Here is a 13,306-nt window from a genome sequence, read left to right on the forward strand (position 1 = left end):
TTATTTCTAATCATGGATATTCTACTATATTGACAGAATTAAACCTGCTACAGGGTTAAGATTCAGCAAAAAAATATTTTAACTTACAGTATCATTTAATACATTTAGGCTACGTTCAAACACAACTGCTGGGCCGGTAAACTTACCTCAAGTGGGACTAGCCAGTTTCCACAGAGAACTCTCATTCTAAGAAAAGCTGTTGCCTTTGTTGCCATTAACGACTACAAGAAGCAGTCATGTAATGACCTCAGTGGTTCAAAAGCTCTGGGGCATTTGTTGCTACCTGCACAGCTTAGCAACATGGTCCAGCCTACAGGGCCAAGACTGAACTTGTATCAGTTAACCATGCAGCAAGCATCATCCTGATGTAGTTCATGAAACCAGTTCTTTGCAGTTACTGAGGCATACACCTCAAAAGAACACCACCTGCATTTGTCTCTCTGGGGAGGCTACAAAGCTCGCCAGAACCAGATGCAAAAAAATGGCAATCAACGGTGAATCCAAGGGACAGATTCGCATCTTTTGCAATCACTCAAGGCTACCATTTCAGATGACTGGGTACTCTGCACCAGTGAGAAGAGCTACTCTGGAGAATGGGATAAACCACACTAAAGGCAGTATAAGACACAGGCCTGCCAGGCTGTGGATTTCTCAAGTGTCTCCCACCAGCAAGCAGAGGCACCTCAAGTCCCCTCTCACGCCTGCCAGTACCGCAGGGCCATGCAAGCAGCTCTCTTCTCCCCCTCCGGGACCACCAGCCACTTGGAAACCACCCTGACGGGAGCACGGCCTCCCCACGCAGCTATCCCCCATGCCGCCCCCGCACTGTCAGCGCCCCCTCCTCGGGGGGTCGAGGGGAAGATGAGGGAGGAACGCCTGACCACTTCCGCCTGCGGAGGGCCGGCAGCCAGCGCCGCCAGGCCGGGCCGGGCCGGGCCGGGCCGGGCCGGGCCGGGCCTGCCGCCCGCCGCCGCCTCGGCGATGGGGTGAAGGCGATTGCGCCAGCGGAAGCGACCCGCGGCGCGCGGCGGGGCGGGACGGAAGCGGGGGCGGTGCCACCCGGCCGGGCAGGTACCCCCCGCGCTGCAGTACCCTGGCCCCGCCCCCGCGGGCCCCGCCCGCCGCAGGCCCCGCCCCCTTCCCCTCAGCCGCGGCCGCCGCCGCCGCGGGGGGAGGATGAGGGGGCGCCGCGGCGGGGCTGGTGTTGCAGCCGCGCTCGCCTGATCGGGCCCGGCTGTTCCCCGGCGGTTTCCCGGCGGTCCTCCGCGCCGCCTCGCACCTCGCCGCCGCCGGGGCGGGCCGTCGTGGCGAGTGGATGCCCAGCGCCTGCCCGCCGCCGCCGCCTGGCGCCTAGCGGGCACCGCCAGGGCAGAGAGCCGCGGACGCCATGGGCTGCTGCAGCTCCGCCGCGCAGGTGAGCGGCCCGCGCCCGCCGCCGGACCCTGCTGCCCCCCTCCCCTCCTCTCCCCTCCTGTCCCCTGGCCCTGCTCACCCCCACTGCCGGGCCCTGTTACAGCCGCTGCAGGCCTACTGCCCGCCGCGGCTCTGCACCCCCGCCGCCCCCGGGTCTGCCCCCCGTGCTGTCCCGTGGCAGTGCACCCGCTCGCTCCCCCCACAGCCGTGCTCTCCGGTGCCCGCGCATCCCCTTTTACTCCCCATAGCCCTGCTCTCCCGTGGCTGTGCGCCGCTTTGCTCCCTCCCGCCACCGTAGCCCGCTCTCCCGTGGCTGTGCATCCCCTTGCTACACCTGTAGCCCCGCTCTCCCATGGCTGCGCACTTGCTTGCATCCCCTGTAACCATGTTCTCCCATGGCTGTGAACCCCTTGCTTTCTCTGCCCCCCCCCCCCCCCCCCGCCAACAGCTCTGCTCTCTCATGGCTGTGAACCCCTTTACAGCCCCCTCCTGCCCCCCCCAGACCTTGATGCACATAATTGTGCAGCATTTTGCTCCCCTCTGTAGCTCTGCTTTTCCCCCTTATGGCTGTGCACTCCCTTGTTCACCCCCCATAGCCTTGCTCCCACCATGCTACGCACTTCCATCCTCTGCATTGCTCTGCACACTGTTCTGCGTGCTGCTTCCCCCTGTGGATCAGCATTATCTTGCCCCTTCTTCCCACAGCCCTGCTATGGCTTTGCAATCTTTGCCATACTCTGCCTCAGTTCCCTGCCACGGCTGCAGCTGCATACCTGCAGCTTTCCCCTGCCATCCCCATACTGCCTTGCACCCCCATCCTATGGCTCTGCACTCCCTCCTCCCCTCTGTCATGCCTCGATGCACACACACACACACACACACACACCCCCCATATAGCTCTGCACTCCCTCCCCTTCCCTGCAGCTTTTCCTTTGGGGTCTCTACTGCCCCACCCCAGAGAGAGGAGCCATCTCATGGGAGGAAACTTGCCATGTCCAGGGCCTCCCCCAGGTCCACTGCCTCTGGAAAGGGAGACAGTCCTAATCCCAGCCCCCTTCCCCACTCCATGGCCAAGGGTTCAGGTGCCTCCTTGCATCCTTTTCCCTGTGTGTGCCTGGCCCCAAGCACATCTCTTATTTTCGAGCTCGTTTTTTCTTTCTTCCCCTCCCCCCTTGCTCTGCTTTGCCCTTACTGATTCCTTTTTTTTCCCCCAGAGTGGTGCTGCCAAGCAAGGCACAATCGGGAGCTCCACCCAGCGCTCCAGTTTGCGGCTCTGCTTCCTATTTTAACTTTGCCTTTGAACAACATGACCAGGGCTATACTGTTTTTCGCTTGGCTCCTTTCTGAAGGCTGTAGGACGAGCGATCATGACTAAAGCTGTGGCTGTGCTTTGCTTGCTTGTAAATGTTCATTTCCTTTGGCTGTGTCACTTGCGGTGGCTGAATCCAGCTTCCAGCAGACTGCTTATGTGGGAAAGTCCGTCCCTGCTGTCCCAGATGACTCATCACAGAGATGAGTTTTTGTAGCTCATCATTCAGGCAGGGTTTTTTTTTTTTAATAAGGGCTCTGTCCTTCCAATGCAAAACACTGCAGAGAGCTGTCCAGTTGCAATAGGGAACATCCTTTCTGTACAGCAAATTTTGCTGCAAAGAGGAAGGCAATCAGCTTTATGGTGCATGAAGAAATGGTTTGAATTTCAGAGAGGGAGATATATGCCAAATGTTAGGGGAAGATTTTAAAATTGTTCGGTCACTGCAGTGGACTGCCAGGGGAGATTGTGGAGCCTGTATTGTTTGAGGTTTGCTAAAAAACACATTAGATAAACATCTGTCAGGAATGGCTTAAGGAAAGCTGATACAGACTTGGAGCACTGAGAGTGAAGTTGATGTTTTGAAGTCTTTTCCAACCTTATTTTCTGTGATTCCTACCCAAATTGCTCTTCTTAAGTGTTTAATAGGCCCTTTCTAGCTCTTCTTTATGAATTTCAGTTGCTGTTCCCTGTTACGTTCCTTTCTTAAATGAAAGTGCAGGCTTATTTGTGGGTAACGTTAGACCAAAAGCAGAAGAAATAGAGGATCACATGGTTTAAATATCTGGCTTGTCCATGGGTTTCAACTAACTGGTTTTGTTTTTCAGTTAAATTTGTGTTCCACTGTCAGGGCGCGTGATGTTGATAGTATGCTGCTGAACCTTTCATTTGCTTTCCTTATGTGTGGCAAGACATGGTACAGTAATTGAGCTTTGTATCCCATATATGTAACTGAAGTATAAAGCATGGTTGTTTATTTAATTCCTTAGCCATGAGCAATTCTGTGTCTCCTCAGGAAATCCAAATCAAAGGCTAGTTGCTGAATATTTTATCAGCAACAGTTTTGTCTGGTATATCGATTGCAGAAACCTTGCTACCAACGATACAGCATTACATTAGAAGCTAATGTCTGTCTTATCCTCCCTTTTATCATTGACAATAAATGTTGCGTTCCTCATCTACCATTGTCTTTGTGCTTCCCCCTGCGTTATTTCCTCTTCAGCTTTCCTTGAGCAGGGGTCCATCAGACGTTCCTTCATGTTGCCTCACTCCTTGCTTCTCCATGTGTAGCTTCATCTTAGTTTTTGACATATAGTCTCTCCTCTTATCATGGGCTCCTCACCCTCATGACTTTGTTTTTCAAGTTGACTTCTCATTAAGTTTATTCTTTAGCTCTCTAGCCTATTTGATCGTCATCTACTAATCCCCATTCCTGTTTCTCAGAAGTGATTACTTCTGTTTTGATTTTGCCAGCCATCTTATCTGATTACTACATCTCCAAGTCCCTTTCTCATGACTGCCACCTCCTCATCTCGTTTATGATAACGCACCTACCTGTGACTGGTTGTTGAACCAGGCAGATTTCTTTGACATCTTCTTCCTAACTCTTATTTCATACTCAATTATCCTTCTTTCTTTCCTGAATGCATTTCCCAGTTCCTTTCCTTTGCAGCTGTCTAGAGCTCTGCCTCAGGCTTTTCCCTGTGTCTCATCCTCTGCAGAATCTAAAGGTTTTCAGAGAAAAACTGATTAGAATTGGCATGTTTACCTTTGCTCAGCACTCTTGCCTGCTACTTACAGTGATGGATTCTCACATTTGCTCTCTGCTTTTTCTGCCTTTAACTGCTTAGCTTGACCCCAAACCCCCATTCATTCAGTTTTTCTGTTTTAATTCCAAATTTCTCATTTTTATCTCTTGCTGCCATCTTAGTCCCTTCCTAATTTTATTCTGAGTTACTATCCTCCATCCTTAAAGCTGACAGTCAACTCTAGTCTTCTGCCCATCTTTTCCAAAGTCCTGGAACAGAAAAATTTGTGGTTGTTGTCATACATTCTCTCCTTCTTCTTCATAATAGATCCATGTTCTGTGCTCTGCTGAAATTGCTTTCATTAAGATCTCCAGAGGCTCCTTCTGGCCAAGTTGCAAGGATTCCCCTGCTTTCTTACCCTCCTTGATCTCTGCTGCTTTCCATACTACCTGTAATCCTCTACCACTTGATACCTTATTCTCCCTGGGCCTCTGTAATACTGTCCTCTTGTTATTCTTCACTGCCTTCTACTCTCTGATTATTATTTCTTCTCCTCTACTGCTGTCTGTGCTTGTACTTCCAGTCTCTTTTCCCCCTTCCGTTAACTTACCTCCTATTCTCCCAAATTTTTCAACTTGAACTGCTCTGAGTGATGTTAACTTAATACAACCATACCAGGCTTTCTTCCAGGTGTACTTGTTCTTTCCCGTTGCTCCACTGCTGGTTTACCTGTTGAGGCGCTTCAGTCTGGAATACCTCCTTCCAGTGTTTTTTTGTGTTTCTTTTTTTTTTTTCTTTTTGGTCTTACCCTGTGCTTGCACAAACATCTTTCACTTCCCCTGGTGTAGTATCTTCTGTGATCTGCACTTGTTCTTTATTGTCACCACCAGAGTTCTTGTTTACATGTTGTTCCTTTTTGGTGTTACTACTGTGTCATCCTCTGTTTCTTTAGCAGCTTGTGCTATTCTCTACTTATTTAGGTGGACTTAGCTGTATTTTTTTTGTGCTTGCTGTCTCTTGACTCTCACCATGTTGAAGCTTGAGCTTGTTGGGAAAACCTTGTGCAATGTCAGCTACACCTTACAATTGTTGCCTTAGAGCAGTCTATGTACTCTTCATTAATTATCATGACTAGATCCTCTTATTGCTTTGAACTTCTTATATGAGATGAAAACCTTGTAAAGGACAGGAGAAAAAAAAACACCTTTGTGTATCTCCTGTCTTGCAGTGATGTTGGTTGTCAATACCTTCATGTGGTTTCAGCCCACTGTCCTCCCTTGCCATATCTTTATGATGAGCTTCTCAAGATGGGTGATTCTATCTAGGTGTGTCTTTTTCATCCTGGATCTGCTGTGCAACAAAGCTTAAAAGGTTTTTACTCATTTTTGATACAGGTGGGTTTTTTGTTGAGCTGTTTTGGAATTGATCTTCTCTTCCTAAATGTTGGGATCTTTTGAGTGAGTGGTGCTGAAGCTCTGAGTTGGTAGAATAATCAAATTTCTTTCAAATCTTTAGTTTCATTAAAGAAGAAAAATGGAATCTGCAGTCGAGTGGCAATACTCTCTTCCCTTTCTTTTCATTCTTCTCCTTCATCAATGGTATTTTCTGCTATCTCACAGCATTAGTCCATTATAAAACTGGATTTGCAGGAAATAACTGTTGGAGTTCATCACTCCTGTGTCACCATAACTGCTAGGATGTGCTGTAAATCTGTTTGATTGAAGTAATCCGTACAGGTTTTTGGGGTTTTCGATGTGTTGTTGTTTTTTTTTTTTTTTTAAGCAAGTAAACTTACTTTACAGTGCAACTCAGATTGCTCCACTGATCTGGTCTATAGCACAGTTCCACAAAGCTTGCATTGTTATAGCTGAGGGGACAGAAATTTCGTCAAAGGGAAAGAGCTGTGGGGAGAAGTGGACCTTATACTGTTTTCTCTTGGAGTAGTTGTGATACAGAATCCTTTCTCCCTTCCTGCTCTTCTGCAGTTGAATTGAAGCGGCTGATGTAGTTAAAAGGCATTTGCCTTGGGAAGGTGTTATAGGAAACAGGGCAACTTACTGAGATCTTTGCATTTGTGTTGGGATAGGAAAATACTGTGTGTGTTTGTTTATTTTATCCTTACAGCTTTGTATGTTAGTGGCTTAATCAAAGATATGTGGGAGAGAAGCTTGAAACCTTGCTGGAAATTGGAGGCATGACTGGGATAAATAAAGCACATGTTATTCTTGGTGGTTTTAGTGGTGGCCTTGGTTTTTACAAGACTAAAAGAGCTTCCCATTATAAGAACAGATGAAGACAGATCATCCGTTAACTTTCTCTTAAGCATCTGCTGTCAAAGCAACACAGAATAAATCTGGAGTTCCTAACTTTTAAAAAAATTTCATAGTTCTGATGATATGTCTCTTCTGAGCTGTTATGGACAATACAGATCATTAAGTGTACTTCAGCCATATCTTCAGTTGTCAGAGGTTCATGCAGTGAAATGTCTGAATATAGAGGGCATCAAAACATACCCGTTTCATTGTGGGCATCGGTACGATCGTGGAAGATGACAAGCTGAATAATGGTGATGATGGGCAAACAAATGAGATGTGAATTGTACTTCCAGGAATGAGGAAACTTGATATCCCTTTCAGCACATCAACAGCAGATGAAGCTTCCGTTCTAGCCTCTGGCAAGCAGATATAGTATGGATCACAAAGCGTACAAGCAGGATCCAAGAACAGCGCTAATAAGGCAGGCATCTCATGAAGTTGTTGACTACTTTTCTGTATTTCTGGTCTGTGAAGCATGAGGTGTCCTTTTACAAATGCTGTGCAAATAATTTCTCTTGATCTTTAACATAGAAAGAAATATTTCAACTACATAGATACTTGTAAGTGTTCTTGCAAATTCATTGAGTTTTTCCCACTGAGGACTAGCTCCTTCTGAAGTGTAGGCTATCCTGCAGTTGTATCACATCTTACAAGTTTTAAGTAGCATGTTATTTCCTTTACTTTGTCAGGTAACTCAAAGATTGACTTTTTTTTTTTTTTTAAATGCTTCAAGAAGTGACAGTTTTGATTAAGAACAAGCATGGGATATTGTATCCTTATGACATTTTTTCTGTAAAGTGAGAACAGTTTGGAAAAGATTGATTATCTTGCATTGTTAGTAGTCAATGCTAAATCCAAAGCTTATGTTATTGTAATTTACTTGGCATCTAGAATGCTGTCAGCCATCAAACTTTTAGATTAGTAATTGTGAGGGTATATTGAGTATCATCCAACTGACTGCTTTGATTTTTCGTTATGAAGAAATGACAGTGTTATGTCGTGAAGTTGTCAGCTGTCTTTATGTTGTTTACTCTAAAGGTGAGCTTTGCACTAACTGTGCGTGCCTTTTTCTCCTTTGGGCTGACTATAATTTTTGTTCCTTTAAACTTATCTTAGTGGTTTCTTTTGTGAAAATCAAAACTTGCAAATCAACTTGACAGAAACTGTGTCTTTGTTATTTTGCCTCTGAATCTTTCTCACTTGAAGGAGCTATTGGAAAATTGCGTAAATCTTATGCTTTGCTTCTAAAAAACAGTTATGCAGAGTGTTGTCAGGTGGCTTCTACCTGCTGACTACACTGATTGCTAATTTTTACCTTTATTTGATGAAACTATACTGAGAGCTTTTTAGTGTATAAATGTTAGAGAACAAGACTGTGTTGGTGAATATATAATAGGGTTCTTCTAGGTCTTCCAGTCACTGTGAAGTTTCACAGATTTATGAAGTAAATGAATTTCATTGCATTGATTGGCCTCCTGTCCCTAGGCCCCCTCTTCCCTGCCCCCCCCCCCCCCCGCCCCCCAGTCTTCTAGGTAAGCAAATTTCTGATGTGGAATAAAAGTGTGCAATTGTATGGCAACAACCTCAAGAACATGTGTATACATATTTAAAAAGAGTGAAGAGTCAACTTCTTTTTGAAGTTCAGCTTTATGGTCATAAGATTAATTTTCTCTGCTTTAATATGATTTCAACACCCGGTGTGCAATACGCTGCAAGAATAGGAGATCATTGCAGTATATAGGCAAGCTGAGATTCCGTACTGCATTTTTACATGCTAGTTTCTAGCTGTTGCTATTTTAACCAGTAATACTATTAGAATATGGTGGAGGGTCATGGTGACTTGTGCCTGATATCCTCTCTTGATAAATGTGATGTAGTTAAGCAGCTGTTTACAGCAGAAATGAACCCTGGCCTGTTTTGTTTTTGTTTTAAATGGAAAACATTCCTGCTGCTCTGCAGATACATTATTTGACTGAGGAAGAGGCCTCTGAATGTCGTGTACAGATCCGTAGAAACAAAACAGGAAACCCATTAAAGTATTTTGTTCAAGGTCATGATAACCATGTCCTGGGAATGCTTTGTCAGACTCCCCCTAGTTTGCTATGAAAAACTGCAAAATAATTGCCTACTTATAAAGAAGTGTGCTTATGTAATAAGCTAAGGGCTTGGCACATTATTTCCCTTTCCATTCCCCTCCCACCCTTTGTTCCATAAATCAGATAGAGTCGTCTTAGTGTTGGTTCCTGTTAATCTAATACGCTTTCAATGTCCTCAAGCACTGCCCTCTTATTGTAATCCTGAGTGGTTTTCTTTCTTCTTGTGCTAGAATTTTGGACCTGTAAGTCAGGATTTTGTATTTAAGAAGCTATGTAGGCTTCCCCTTGCACTTCCCCCGCCCCCCCCTCCCCCCAATGTAAGCTTAAAGTTTTTCTCGTCTTCGTTAGAGGACATGGGGGGGAAAAGCCTTTTGAGAAGGTTTTATTGTGCTGATGACATCCTTTAAATGTAACCAAATATGGCTATTGGTTTCTCGATTTCCAACATAGCTCTGTCTTTCGGCTTTCATACACAGCGACATGGAAGAATGCACGTGGCCAATGTATGCAACGGTTTGTTCATGGTGCTCAGTGTAGCGCCACAAGGAGTGTAGTGTTTGTTCAGTGTAGCGCCACAAGGACCGTGTTTGTGTTGGCACGTGCACATCCGAGCCTCTAACCTCGCAGAACATTCCATGAGTTAGGCCTTTGCCTTTGAAAGGTAGGAGGTTCTTCTGCCAGGGTTGTAAATGCTATACAAAAATACGTGATTTTTTGTGATTTTCAATTGACAAACCCATTTGAATGCAGGATGCATTTTGAAAGAATCCTTAGCAAACTGCTATGAACGTCTCCAGTGAGCAGCAACATCGTTATTTTTCACAGCGGTATTGTGTAGGCCATGAGCTCTTAAAGAGCTGTGATGTTTTTGGTCTTGCATTCTGGCTTTAGACACTTTAAAAGGGTGAAAAAATTCTTTTATAGAAAACTACTCATCTCACATGAAGAGAGTGCAAAGAACAGGGGCAGTGTTTTCTATGGAACATCCTTCATCTTCTGTGGGGACCACTAATTGGGGAGTTCTGCTGTGTTTTTTTTTTCTTGTGCTAATGTCGTGTTTTGATGAAGCTAACACATTTGGAAGCAGAGTGTGTATTGTAGTTGGACAATGTTTTACTAGTCCAAAGTTTGAAAATATAATTTGGGACTTGCAGTCTTGTAGTAAGAATAAAATCTGAAAATCTGTTAAATGGGTTGATGTACAAGTATAAAAGTCAATGTGATGAAGTAACTTGGTAGGTGCAAAATATCTTCAAAAGTGAACTGTTGTTTTTGGTTTTGGTTTTTGCGTGACTGTTTTTTATTAATGATTAAGAACCATTAATGGTTAAGTACCAAACATGCATTGAAATGAATACTTTAATCGCCTGAAGAATATTACTGTGATATTTGTAAAGTGTCCTTACTTATTGCCGCTTTCAAATAAGTACTTAACAACATGTAATGAAGAAAAGAAACAATAACTAAATACTTCAAGGGTTAAAAACTGAGCTTTTATCTGCAGATGGCCTTATTTCTAAACTTTAAAACCTCAGCAGGTGTGCTGATCATGTCAGCTCTTTATTTAATCAGTTGTGTTATGTTTCAAGATAAATATTTAAGTTGTAGACTGCGGTGGAAGTATGTAGTAAAGGAGTTTTAGAAGCAGTGTTTAATATGAGTTGGCTAAAAAGATGAGTGGAAGATGATATACAACATAGCATATGTCAGATTCATAAGTGAAGTCTCCACCTATAAAGATGTTTACCTGAAAACTCATATTACACCATCAATAATGTTGTAAGTGCTGTCTTATGTGCTCTCAATTTTGTTTACATTATGTTGAAAACTCATAAATACTGTGTGCGGAGTATGAGAACATTAAGTGAAGTAGCAGGTGTGGACACATTGAATTGGTGGTATGCTTAGTCTCTGAAGAGAAACAAAGTATAAATTCATTATCCTTTGATAGATATCTTTAAAGCAGTATTACACCTTCAGAAAACTTTTCCTAGCAAGAACTCTGAGTTTCATACTTACAAAGAACAGATGCATCTTTTCAGTGGACAAGGTGTCGGAGAACAAGTGGTGATGTGGAGTTATTAGGCAAATCAAGATGTGGGTGCTGATCTGTAAAGTACTGGCATGTGGCTCTCAGTAAAATCTGAAAGCATGACTGATGTCTGCTTTGCAGTAAATTGAAAAATAAAGTGTTCTGGAATGAGATTGAAGGAGCAATTCCACACAAACAGGCGTTAGACACCACCGTGATTTGCATGTTCTGTAAAGCAATCCCTTTTGGAATTGCCCAGAGGCGTTTGGGCTTGTTATCTAGAGGACAGTGTCATCATGGAGGGCACTTGCAGGGAACAGTGCGTATTATTTTCCTTTCTTTCTAGAGATGACTGCTGCCTGTAGCTGTAACAGTAGTACAGTGATAAGCTCGCTTGCCCCTGGAAGTGGGAGACCTAGCTTCGGTTCTGTAAGTCTGGGGGAATTCAAACCTCTGCCTCCCAGGAGAATGGTATCATTGGCAGGCTCTTTGGGGTAGGAGCAATACTTCTGTTCCCCAGAGGTAGATCCAGGACAAGTCTACACTAAGAATTCTTTTTTGGTGTGTTTATGGAGATATTTTTATTGATACAGCATGGTTCATTCTTCCAAGAAACTGGTATAGTTTAGTAAACTAAAAGTCTGGGTTTGCTGGTGCGCGTTCCTCCTCTAGCAATGGAGGCATACCAATAATTTTCTGTATAATAAATCAGTTTTATTGCGAACCTGAGAGAATCATCTACATTCATGATAAACTGCAGTAAGCTACTGCTTGATGCTTTATCTGAACACCTGTAGGTCATGCACAGTAAGTCTGTAGGTAATGATGAACATTTTAACTAGGGCAACTTTGTGCAGTGTTCTTAGGCTTCATGGTGCAGTATACTAAGGGTTTTCTGTAAAAAAATTGTACAGAAGTTGATGAAGTCATGAACTGAAGATAGTTTTAACACTTCAAGACTTTGCTTTGGACACTTAAAGAGTTAATTTGCCACATGAAGATTTTATATAGAGAGCTACCTTACTTGAGTTACTACTTTTGTTCTCAGAACTGTACTTGTGTGGGGAAGTGAGTGTGGTTTTAGGGGCTATTTTAGGAACAATGTCATCCAATCTTCAGAGTAAAAGGAGATCCTAGAATAATTATAGACTTCATTCTCCCTAGAGGTTACAAACACAGACCTTCATATTGGCATTGACAGGGACTCCAGGCTCTGTTTATATGTGAAGATGTTAGAAAACGTCCATGTCTTTTCCCTCCCTCTCAGTATGAATTCCTTTGCGCAGCGTCTTTAACAAGTTAAAAGTTGCCTAATGGTTTAGTTTGAAAATGTGAAACAACTTGCTAGATGTTCACTTTATATTCTGATGTTTTACACGCTCGTTCAGTCATTATCTGCTAAGCTGGCTGTGTATGCAGAGAAATGCTCTGTTTTTCATGAAGTAGTTACTAATTCATGTTTATCATGAGACACGCTTAGTCTACACCTGTAATTGGTATCACATACGTTTTAACCACTTTGTGGTCAAAATGTAGTTCAGATGCAGCATGCTAGTCATCTTATTCACTGCAGTTTAACTTTCACAATGAAAAGAAAGGAATGGCTGGTAGCTTCATTTGATGTCAAAGTGGTTGCAGCTGCTTATGGAATAGGGGACTTGCATCTTGGTTTTAGGCTTCAGGTTAGTGTGATCTAGAAACATCCTAAACTATTAATGCTTGGGGCCAGGACTCATTTCCTCTTCCTCTTTACACTCCAGAACTTACGATCTGTTCAGAGGTGGAAGAAGTTTCATTAGCACAATATACAGTTGCTGCTAGTTCTTCTCTTGAACAGCTGAAGAGTGTAGAAAGGTGTGCCATGTCTTGGTCAGAAAACCACCATGCTGTCATAAACTAGAGAACTACATTCTTGCATTGGCAACATTTTGGTAAACTAGTAAATTACGGTTCCTCTTTTCCATGCATGTTACGCTTCATGGTAAGGGCCAGCATGTGATTGGGACTGTTCTTTAGCTTGTAAAGATATGTAAAATGAGTAAAGAATCAGCTCTTTAAATGGGCATTAGGAAACACTGACAAATGTTTCAAGACTTCTTTTTTTTTTGGCAGTGTGGGTACGTTTCAGTAGCATATGAAGTTGTAGTTTTAAACTTAGCTTGCAGGACAACTTCTGGACTGGATGACTTCTTGGTAGCAACCTCTTTAACCTGGCTTGTCCCTTTCCTAAGAAGAACTCGAGTGCACCATGCCTTACATATAATTTTGCAGTGTGCACAGTATTGCAAATGGACCCACCAGTTCTGAAGCATCAAACTTGCATTGTAGGTGTAAAATGACTGTATTATGTACTCACTGTGCTATTGGAATAAGCTGAATGCTATTCATACTAT

At 43.8% G+C, this 13,306-nt stretch overlaps 1 protein-coding gene across 2 annotated transcripts in view; it reads left to right on the forward strand.

The window, feature by feature from the left end:
• The first annotated feature begins 1,156 nt into the window (after positions 1 to 1,156).
• SLC44A1 (solute carrier family 44 member 1) overlaps positions 1,157 to 13,306 on the forward strand; it is a 65,530-nt gene continuing 53,380 nt past the window's right edge. For both annotated transcript variants that reach the window (XM_087742066.1, XM_087742065.1), the window contains exon 1: positions 1,157 to 1,414. In XM_087742066.1, coding sequence (XP_087598192.1) covers positions 1,388 to 1,414 — 27 coding nt within the window. In that variant the 5' untranslated portion in view covers positions 1,157 to 1,387. The remainder of the gene's footprint in view (positions 1,415 to 13,306) is intronic.

The sequence above is a fragment of the Nipponia nippon genome, unplaced genomic scaffold, assembly GCF_047370975.1.
Source record: "Nipponia nippon isolate SJK-2023a ecotype South Korea unplaced genomic scaffold, ASM4737097v1 scaffold_8, whole genome shotgun sequence".
Lineage (NCBI taxonomy): Eukaryota > Metazoa > Chordata > Aves > Pelecaniformes > Threskiornithidae > Nipponia > Nipponia nippon.